Consider the following 11540-nt stretch of genomic DNA (forward strand, 5'->3'; position numbering starts at 1 on the left):
CGTGCTCGTGATTCGATTGCGATTCAGCTGTCAGCGATTCTTGAAGCGTCAGAGAGGCAGCACAAGTTGCATCTTTTCAATTCCAGTATCGGTGTGACTCAACTCAGAACATAAACATTTAAAAAACCAAAACATAAATCTGTCTGCAGTGCATTACACGTGTGCTGTCATCTACTAAAATATTATTGTCACATAGCAGCACTTCCTGAATTTGGCAGACATCACCGACATGACTAATCTCCCTCTAAGCTCGCTGTATTCTTTATGGCTGCAGACGTTAGCTTCAGGTGAAAATTGTACACAACTCGTGCGTCTTGTCTAGTTCGTGCTTCCCACCAAGTTCATAAACTCCGAAATGTGTCCACATGTCTGCTTTCAAACTACTGGATGCATTTTTTATCGTTGGCTGCTGATCTCTGCCTCCCTCCATGATATCTCCTAACATCAGCTAATGTTGCGACGTAACTAAAATCAACAGTCAACATTAAGCTCTGCTACTCATCTCAAGGCATCTTAGAATCAAGAAATGTCCACACCTCCAGCAGGAAAAATGAAGTTGTTAAAGATGTTTTAATGTTTTTCATCTTGTCCCGCCCTCCTCCTCTCCCTTCTCTGTCCTCCTCTTCCTGCACCTCCCCGAACACATTTACTTTCTCTCCTTCATTAGACCCAGAATGTGATGTACGACCTGGTGTCAGAGCTGCAGGAGCGCAGTGAGGAGCTGGACAAGCGCATCGGCACATTGGAGGACAAGCTGGACTCGGTGACGGGCAGCCTGCAGGCGCTGCCCTGCCTCATCTCCCAAGCCATAACCCAGCAGCAGCAGGACTTCCTGGACGGCTTTGTTCACCGCTTTCGGCCCGCCTCACTAGCCTCAGAGCGCTCCGAACGCTCCGAGCGATCCTGGACTTCCACCGCCCGAAGGCGGCGCTCTCCCTCCACAGCACCACACACTTCCTCTGATAGCGGATAACCTTGACAAAACCTCCTGCAATCACCTTGGAGCCCCACCTTTCCCTAACCGACCCATCCAAAGCTGTCCCTGTCACCGCTGGCGAGTCCATCCCTGGACTAATAATGAACCCATATCTTGACCCCTGACCTGATCCTTGCCCTTGTTCTCTCCCTCCCTCCCACCCATCCCCTGCCCTCCCCCCTCCACACCCGACATCAAATCCAAAAACCAATTCCTCTGTGACTGAGCCTCTCAGCACAGGACTGGATCAGAGCTACTCCAAAAGAACAAAGAAAAGCAAACAGACTTAAATCAAGAAAAAAACATAAATGCATCCAAAAAAAGAAAAAGAGAAAAAAAAAAATTAAAAATGACTGAAAAACCGAGATAAAGTAGAGATATGGTTTATGTTTTAGCCATTGTATGGCTGTTCAAGTTAGCTTTTTTGTAAAAGCCCTTGTATAGTTAAAAAATGACTGAGTTCAGGGTCGCTGGGGTGAGAGCTGGCTATCACACCAGAGAGTCCTTAACCACGAGGGGGGAAGTTGGTCTGTGGAGCTGAGGGCCTCGGCTCACCTGCTGGCCCTCTGAGGCCATGGAGGACATCCGTCCACCCATCCGTCTGTCTATCTGTTTGTACGGTGAGGAGAGCGAGACAAACCATTGGATTTCCCTTTCAAAAGACTAGTGTCATGGATTCTTTCCCATAGGTCCCATAGGTGAAAGCTTTAGAAGAGGCCACGACAGCTCTGACTTCAGGTCAGTGTTTGAAAATGCGCTCAAGGTGGGAGGGGAAACTGTCACACAGAAGAGGAGCAAAGGGGATGCATATGGCATTACTACTGGGTAGGAAAAATTTACACAGTTGCCAACTTCAAGGTTTCAGCTTCCTTGTTCTTACCAAGGGAAAATGAGAGCGACTATCTTTTTTAGTTACATATTGACATGTGATTTTTCAGTGCCTGAATGTATAAATAGTAGAGGGTTATTTAATTACTAATTTCAGAGCTTTTTTACGATGTTAACAGTCTGAATACAGCATTGCATTCCTTTTTCAGATACATTCCTCTCCAAAAATTTAAAGAAAATGTCTTAATGTAATGCATAACATTGCCTCCATTACACAGCAACTCTAAATGTTTTGAAAAACCTATTTTTTTTCCTTTCTATTTCTACTAACACCGTGAGAAATGAAAAAGTTCAGCGAGTAAGCGAGAGTGGAGACAGACTGAGAGAATATTTTTGAGTGTGTTTGTCAGAGAGTGAGTTCACTTTTAGCTCAATGGTGCACACTCATACACACAACAATGAAATATATAGTAGTCTACCTTTCTCACCACCACTAATTAGAGCTTCCTGTGGTCTTCAGATAATGGCATGGCTTGAGGTCTGCTGGTATACACGGCCACACAGGCACACGTCACCGGTCGAACTGAGAAACCAACCCTGCCCCTTTGCATGGTTCTGTGCAAACATGACAATGGAACACAATCTTCCTCAGACGGCCTGATGATTTTACATGATTTTCATTTTATTATGTTTACTTTTGTTTGTTGGTTGCCTTTCTTTCTTTCTTTTGTTATTTTTTACTACTTTTTTTTTTTTTTTACTAGGATACCTAGGGTTTTTTAGAGTTGCAGAACCCAGAGAGTTGCAGTAATGTGATTCTGTAATGCATTCCCTGTTTCAAACATGCGGCGAAGAGAAATCGCTATTACAAAAGTATCCTGAAAGATTACAAATAAAAGTGCTGAAGAAACTTTGATGACGTGGTCCCTCTGCAAGTTTAACGGAATAGTTAGACGTTTGGGGAAAAATGCTTACTTACTAATTACCAGCTGAGTGTTTGATTAAAAGATCAACTCCACCCTCGTGTTTGTGCACCACATATAGAGCTACTGCTCATAGCCGGTTAGCATAGCTTAGCATAAAGACTGGAGACAGGGGTAACAGATAACAACGCTCAGTCCAAAATTAACACATCATATCTATAAAATCACAACTTGTTGACGTTTTTTGTACAGATTATATGAATGTGATATCACATGCTAACTAGTGAGCTTTAAAGGTACAATACATAAGAACGGTCCTCAAAAACGTTAGAAATTAAAGGTAAACCACTAAATGTGGTTTTCCCCCTTCCACTGCATTCATGTCACAACGCCGCTGTTGTATCACCTGGCCCTTCAAGTGGCTGTGAGTTTGTTGTAGCTAATGTCGCTACTACTAATGTCGCTAATGCTAATGTTGCTACTAATGTCGCTTACACTGGCTGAATCCAGCTAACACTAACGTCATTAACGCTAGCCAACATTAACGTCGCTAACACTAGCTAGCTAACATTAGGGCAGTGCAGTACGTTGGGCTCATCCTGTAGAAATCAGCCATTTTTACGTTTTTTTCCCACTAACTGGAAACTACCAAGACTCTTGACTCTGACAAAACACAGATACCGCATGATACCAACGGTGTTATACTATTAGCTGACAAACCTTGTTTAAAGCTCGACCCAACCACCAGAAATCTTACACAGAGATAATAGATTAATACAATGAATTCACAATCATAACGATGTTTTCAAGGAAAATAGATTTCTTTTTTTTAAATGATTTGTCTACATAAAGATATTATCTATATGACCTTTAAAACTGAAAAAAAAAACAGGCATTTTGATGTTGTGTCGGAACTCCCAGTCCAGACCACTAGATGCAAGGCTAACTGAGCTAACAGCAGCTACAGTTAGCAGCAGTTAGCGGTTACTCTGGCAATATGCTGCTTTGTTAGGAGTATGAATTAGACAGCTGGCCAAACGTTACATATTGCAGCTCAGGATAGCTCGTTTCCTCTTTTTCTATTGGCGCCCGGTTTTCCTTCCTAGAGCATCAAATTACCGCTGTTTCATCACGTAGTTTGGCATCTCATGCAGACAAGAAGGCACCTTTTAGCATCTGTATGAGACGCTAACTCCAACATAAACCCATCCTTGGCAATATGAGACGATCACAGCGACTGCTTCTGTTGACTTGTAAACAGAGTGAGAAAGTCCCAGAAGGGTGGAGGTCGGGGTTGAGTGCAGACTGTTCACCCAGGAGGACGGGGTTGTTTATGAAACCAAGCATCAATGCTCTTTCGCTAAACCTAACCAAGTAGTTTTTGTGCCTGAACCTAACCAAAGTGGCTTATAATGTAAACCAGTCGTTATTAAGGCTCTCTGGCTGGGATGCTTTGCGCGTCACACACAAACGCTAAAGGGTACTTGATAGGAGTAACAAAGTCTTTATGCTAAGCTAAGTGAACCAGCTTTTGATAGTAGCTTCATATTCAAAGACACAAGAGCGGTGTTGATCTTCTCGTGTAACTCTCAGCAAGTAAGCCGATGAGGGTATTACCCAAACTATCAAACTATTCCATTAACATCACTGTATCAGGCCTCTGCGATGGAGGAGAAACTTTTAGAAAACGTTAGAGGCATGGTGTATGACGCATCCTAGAGTTGTGATGACTTGTAGACTTTTGATTTAAAGAGACATATTTAGGATCTTTGAAATTATTGTTTTTTCCAAAGTGCATTTAAAAGACAGATCAGAAAGTCAGCAGGTTAGTGGGCTAGCATGCTGTCCCAAAGTAGTTTGAATGGTAGATAATCTGAGTCCCAAAAGGATGTTCGAGCTAAAAAAAAATCATCTGTACGGCCCCATAAGCTAACAGACAAACAGCATCATTATTATTTCCTGGGTCTTAATTATTATATTAATTAAGTTGCTTCAGGCTGAGTCAGTCGAACCCTGTGAGACTGAGCGAGTCCCACAGACTCTGGACTGGTCAGAGAGAACCTCATTTAAGAACATACTCAGTTTTAAATCAAGCATGAATATTAGCATCTCTTCTTTTCAACTTGAGTTGATGAAGCATGACTCTTTACTGCCCCCACCTTTAGCCACGTCTCGTACAGTGCTACGCTCCACCCTTCCACTACGAAGGGATCTATCATGCCATTACAGTCTCTGTTTCAATCAGTGTCATCCAATGAGTCAGGACAGCTAATGGAAGATTATCTGCTTGATTGGGACCTTACCTGCCTGTTCCTATCTACGGTTTCCCCCTCTTCATTACATCTGAGGTTTAGCCTCACGTTTGTCATCTGTCATCATTAAGAAACATCAGTCCCCCTAACACACAAAGAGGCTTCCCACTGACCTTTGAGTGGTTTGGTTGAAAAAGAAAACAACATAAAAGAAAGGAAGAAGCAGGGGAACCCTGAGGTCACATTCCATGTTGCACTCAGTGTGTAATATTCAGTTACACCAGGAAGGATCGCAGATGCTGGAGTGTCTTCCCCAGAGAGATGTGGCAGTACTGGTGTTAACGTACATCATCAGGCGGCAGGAAAGAGGCAGAGAGTAGATTGAAAAAGAAACAGAGAAATACGAGAGCAGTAGCTCATTTACTGACAGATGTCCGTTTTGGCCCGGGGGGGTTGTGAACAGCAAGAGTGGGTGTCCTGTAAATATGACCTCATTGTAGATGTCGCCAAGTAAACGGGACAAATGGTGAACCGCAGGGGTAAAGGTAGCTGGGTGCACTGCACAGCATGTTGAGAGTATGCAGTAGAAAAACAATATCTAGAGAGGATATGAAGGGTTTTGAAATTAAAGATAGCTTTTTGTTAATTTCACTTAATTTTCTGCTGATGGATGTTTGATCAGGTTCTGTTGTTTTTTTCTTTACCCTGTTGTTTTCTTTTTCATTGTCACCAACAAAATCCTGCCAAAAACACCATTCCAATATTTAATAGTGACCCGATTTTCTCCACCAGAAAATAATAAAAAATACACAGTATTTTGTAGTGAAGTGAGGGACATTCTTGATGTTATTCCGATGACGGTAGACGAGTCAAAGTGATAAACGCATCCTGGAGTCTTTTATTATCCTGAAAAAGTAGGCTTTCCTCATAGAGCAGGAATCAGAAACACACTTCAACCGAACAACAACAGAGTGAAAACCCCCCAAAAAGTGAAGAAATGTAACCCAATCATTGTTCTGTGTACACTGCCACATGATGCATAATGTACGTAGTAGCACTGGAATAAATCAACTTTTAATGGATGGCAAATGGGTTTAACATGTTCTCTGTATACTGTTCGCTGTTCCTTCATTTTGCAGGTGAACTTTTGTCCTAGCAAGGAGAGACACCAAGGTCAAATCATTAAAGGCTATCTTCAGCTATGACCACAACTCTCTTCTTCTTTTATCTGGGAAGCTGTAGATGAATCTTTCATTCAACACAATTTCTTATGCTTTATTTTCCATTAAACGCACAGTATGTAACTTCTGCCACTGAGGGTCTCTCAATCAAAATGGTCATGGGAGTTGTTGTCTTCACAGCCCAAGAGCCAGAATGAAATGTCGGCAACTTGCGTTTCTGGAAATCGCACATATTCAAATTTTGTACGTTTCATACGTAGCATATTGACATTCTACGTTAGGTGTCATATCACGTTCACATTACAGGTATATGAGCTGTCTTTCATGTTGGGAGGTGCTGTTACAGGCAGGCGAGAAGGCAGCCAAGCCAGAAACCCCTGTTCAAGACAGTGTTTCAGCAGTTGTATGTGTGGATATTTTTAACGGTGCAATATGTAAGAATTTTATTTGAAAACATTAAAAAAATAACTAATATTATCAACAGAATGTTAATAAGTAGCAGTTTTGACATTAAGTGTATTGTGTTGCACAGATATCTACTGATGTTAGCATGCTAACCAGCTAGCCCAACCAGTCCTGGTCCAAACCCCCTTTGCAAGCGATGTAATCATCAACACTTCCCTGATCCTCAAGCTTCCAGTCCAAAGTGCTAGCTGTATGGCTAACTGAGCTAACTAGCTAACGACAGCTACAGTTGGCAGCAGTTAGCAGCAGGATGATATACTGCCCTCTATTTGTTTTGAGTATCCATTTGACAGGTGACCAACATTTTACATATTGTGTCTTTAACTAGACGTTGGGACATTTTCCAGCCGATTTATGGCAACAAAAACAGGTATTTTAAGCTAAAATATGACCATTTCCGAACCCTAACCAGGTGTTTAACCACACAATAAGCTCAGAATTTTCATAACATAAAATTGAAAATCAAACCTAAAGAAATGTATAGTGTCTATTGTATGCAGAAACACACAATGCCAACATTTATTCTGGCCATTGGGTTTTTGTTAATCAGCCACCTTTGCAGATGTAAATCTATCTGACGTGACTCAGGCAGGAATGTTCACAGACATGGTCGTGTTTTAAAGTAGACCTATTGTGCTTTTTCGCTTTTTTCCCTTTCCTTCATACTGTTAAATAGGTCCGTGTGCATGTGGAAGGTCTTGAATGTTAAAAATGTTAACGCCTCGTCAGTAGTCCTGTCCTGGACTGTTCGTCAGTTCTGTGACTTCTTGACATCACAGGTCACCATGTCACACATTTCAATTATTTATGCCCATATTCGCGCTAGAAGTGAAGCTAACTGGAAGCTGAAAACACCACAGAGCTGACTGGATACAAGCTGAGCGATGCTGGCTCAGGGGGTGTGTCATGTTACATATAGTATCTTTAAATCAACAAAAAAACATTCACATCCTGCCACGTGTGTCCTCCAGTCTGAAACTTTTGCACACTAGGTCTCCTTCAGGAAGAAGGGAAATAGCAGCCTAAATTCAATTGTGACTCTGTGGAGATTTGTGAAAGGTGGCTTAGCACACTTGATGACGGATACAGACATCACACGTCTCTTCCTGTAAAAACTGTGAAGCGGGGACATCCTAAAACATGATTACAGGAGGATGTATTGACACAAACATAAACAGTGCTCCAGAGGACACACAGCTGCTGAGGCGCTGTTCCAAGGTGAACCATGGGCTGTACACAACACACACACTCACACACACACACACACACACACACACACACACACACACACACACACAGCCATTAATGTTCAAATAACAAGCTACTATTCATGTCCACATGCACAAACAAGGCTCAGCCTCGTTAATTACAGCCAAACCAGGAGGGACTTGGCAGCAGACCGACATCCCGCAAGAGTGGCAGAGTCAGTCACCCTGTAGTTGTTGCTATACAACCCCAAAGACACACAGCAGTGGAAACACAAGGTGCTGCTCCTCTTCTCTCGGGAGGAATGAGCAGGAATGTTGTTTTTTTGTCGTTTTATATATGATAGGGATCCTTAAATCTTCATATTTCATATTGCAAGCTGAAGTGAAGAATTGGTAAAATTCTGCCACAGATACCCAGCTTAGCTGATGTCCTGAGCTGGTAAGCTTCTCATTATTTCCTTCTGTAATAATGTCAGCCCCTTAATGAGCACAGTTAATTCACCCAGATGCTACTCCTTCATGTGTTTAAGTGTAAAAAGAGGAGAAAAGAGGCATCAAATTACCAGAGATCTCCCCTAGAGGGTACTGAAGATCAAGTCCAGCGTGAGAGGAGACAAGAGAAGGAAGCAGGTTGCAGAGGAATGAAGATGACCCTCGGACTGAGGAAGGACGGGGGGAGGGATCATCTTGCAGGATCATCCCAGACCGTGAAAAGGTCCTTCGGGGACAGCTTGCGGCAGGCGGGGGGAGTCATTTATTGAATTTATTACAGGCCCCACTTTTCTCCCTGTCTGTCCTGGGAGCTAATAGCTAGCAGCTGCATTATGCTTAATGCCCTCCCTATCACTTTCAGCTAACGTGGTTTGGCATACACTTGGGGAAATCAGAGAGAAAAGCAGTATTGATCTCGGTTTTTGGCCTTTTTAATGCACAATCCTGTAGTGGTGGAGAGTGGGTGTAAAGGGCCTTTTTATTCCAACAAATGGTTTTAGAGTGTCATCAATCATTTTATCTCTTTCTCTTTCAATCTTTCCATCTCTTTCTGTCTGTATCTCTTCCTCGATTGCTCATTTCTCTCTCTGAGAGACCCGAGGAAGACTGAACTGATACAAATGAGGTTGTCTGTTGGAGGCTGCCGTAGCTTCCCTGCTTCATTTAGCTGTGAAGGACGGGGAAAAAAAGCTCTTTTGAGAGCCCTCAAGCCATGTGTCATGACTTCAAGCATGAAAGCGTACATGTATGCATCCAGAGTGTGCATGAAACACACTCATGATGCATACAAGTAGCTTCACATGTGTCCTCCACTTGACAGAATCGTTTAAGCCAAGGCTAGAAACTCAGATCCATGATCACATCTCAGATCAGTCTTGTCAGTTCTTCTCTTTACAGACACCAGAAGACAGACATCGCCATCACTGTCTCGTCTGTTATCATACAGTACATTTAATGAGGTATTCAAAGTCAGACTCCCTAATGACAACTTTGACACCTTTAAAAGGAATATAAGAGGTATTTTGTGCCATCAAACCACATAAAGTCTTAGTAAAAGCACAACATTGTAACAGCATTTTACCATGTCAGAGATGCATGGAGGTCAAAGGGGAAATTACATAACAAATATCTGTATAGGATCTTTTATGTCCATTAAAATAGAATGAGATAAACAGGATAAGATCAAATAAATCAAATGCAAATAGATGATAAAGGAAATAAAAGTGTCAAAACAGCTTAGAAGAGCTTTAATGTAGGATTCCTGGATAGCAACGGCATGAGCTCCTCGTCCTCACATAAAAACCTCCTCTGGATTTAACAGATGTATCGTTAGATATTTTAATAAATTGTTTTTGTTTTTTTTGCTGAGAGTTACATGAGAAGATCTATGACGTACTCAGTTGTCTTTGTTGAATATAAAGCTTCACCAATGAGATGGTTAGCATAGGCTAGCTCATTGTGTCATTTGTTGTATTTGTCCAGCACTTGGTTTATGACCAAATCCTGCAAATAATGGCTTGAATTTCCATCATCTTCAGCTGTAGCCTGCTTTAGTCTTAATAGACCAATTTCCTAAGGCGGCCATTCTCTAACAAACTATCATCATTTGACTGATTATTGACTGTTCAGCGCCTGAAAAGATGATGGACAGTGAACATCTGGAGGGAACAACATATTTGATAACCTATGTGCTGAAGTTAGCATTTGTTCCTAGCTAACATTTGTGTTTGTTTACATCCAGCGTGTTTCACTTCCAGGTTTAAACAAATGCATCCAATATGTGCTTTGATGTTTAAGAATCGATTTACACTTTTCTTATCGTATCTCGTAATGCTGCCAAATGGTGATGTTAGCGAGGAAGTGGTTGAATGCTAACGTGAGTTCAAACTAATGGGTTATTAGATATGTTCATTTACCATGAAGGGTAGCTACAGTTAGCAGCAGTGAGCGGTTACTGTGGGGATTTGCCTCACTATTTGTTTGGAGTATAAATTTCACATATGGGAGATTCTTACATATTGCACCTTTAATATTTAACAGACATGAGAGTGGTATCGATTTTCTCCCTAGACTCTCAGCAAGAAAGCAAAAACCTGTATATTTCCTCACATTTCAAACCATTCCTTTTAACGTTTGATGCACTTATTCAACATATTCATGTTACACAGGACAGCGAGACCTTTATATGCTCTTTTATGTAACTATTTCACATTGGGCCTTCACTATATACACACACACATACAGTATATAACCTAAACACTCCCATTTAAATGACTCTTACATCGTTCCGCATATTATTTGCAGTTAAGCAGACACCTGCACATAGAGGACACGCATGGCACCAACAAATGAGGTAGCCCCAGGCCAAGGCCACTGGTGGGATTCAGTGCTTACTTGAGAAATTGGGTTGCATTATGTGTTTACTGTACTGTATTGGCTATGAGCACTGCAGTGTGTGTGTGTGTGTGTGTGTGTGTGTGTGTGTGTGTCGGTGTGGGTGATGGTGGAGAGGGGGGTGGGTCACTACAGATGTCCTTGCCTTGAGCTTTCTCTACATGAAAATAGGCACTGCTGTGGAAGAATCGCTGGCACAGAGTGACGTCACGTTGTGGAGCAGGAATAACTCCTGGAGTCACACATGGAGGGTTAAATCCTAATAATAAGAAAACATGTAGACATTGTGAAACAGACTGGATACTGCTCATATTGAAAGAACAACCTGCACTTTGCTACTTTGAAAAAAACACTCTAACATCTCAAGATCAGGATGTATTTTTATCTTGGAGCTTCAAGCTTGTGCATACAGTGTATGTTAGTTGCCAGGTTTGGAAACATTAGATGCAGCAGAGAAAAAGGGTAAGTGGGAAAGCGAGAGACGCTAAATGTGATAAAGAGACAGAACAAACTCGGCGAGGGAGGGAGAGGGAGCGAGGTGGTGATCTGAGTGAGAACACAGGATGTTGCTGCCCTCTAGTGCCTGACACTCCCTCTGTGACAACAACCCCATATGACACAGCTGAGATGAGGATGAATTATTCATAAAAGACAGGATGATAAAGCAGTATTTCACAGATCTTAGATATGAGATGTAATTGATATCACAGGGCTGATATCAAACACATGCTTGTCTCTAAAAATAAGTGTAATCTCGGGGACAAGCCAGTGTTTTTGATGGTTTAAAGTGATATCCGTAATGCTTGAAGTATTATTAGACA

General features: G+C 41.9%; 1 protein-coding gene across 2 annotated transcripts in view; it reads left to right on the forward strand.

The window, feature by feature from the left end:
• Positions 1-6184, forward strand: part of kcnn1a (potassium intermediate/small conductance calcium-activated channel, subfamily N, member 1a) — a 56652-nt gene extending 50468 nt beyond the window's left edge. The window contains exon 9 of one of the 2 annotated variants that reach the window (XM_084370058.1): positions 668-6184. In XM_084370058.1, the coding sequence (XP_084226184.1) occupies positions 668-973 (306 nt within the window). In that variant the 3' untranslated portion in view covers positions 974-6184. The remainder of the gene's footprint in view (positions 1-667) is intronic. The other variant, XM_084370059.1, reaches the window with a different exon arrangement.
• The last annotated feature ends 5356 nt before the right edge of the window (positions 6185-11540 follow it).

Source organism: Pagrus pagrus (assembly GCF_965226575.1).
Source record: "Pagrus pagrus genome assembly, chromosome: 12".
NCBI lineage: Eukaryota > Metazoa > Chordata > Actinopteri > Spariformes > Sparidae > Pagrus > Pagrus pagrus.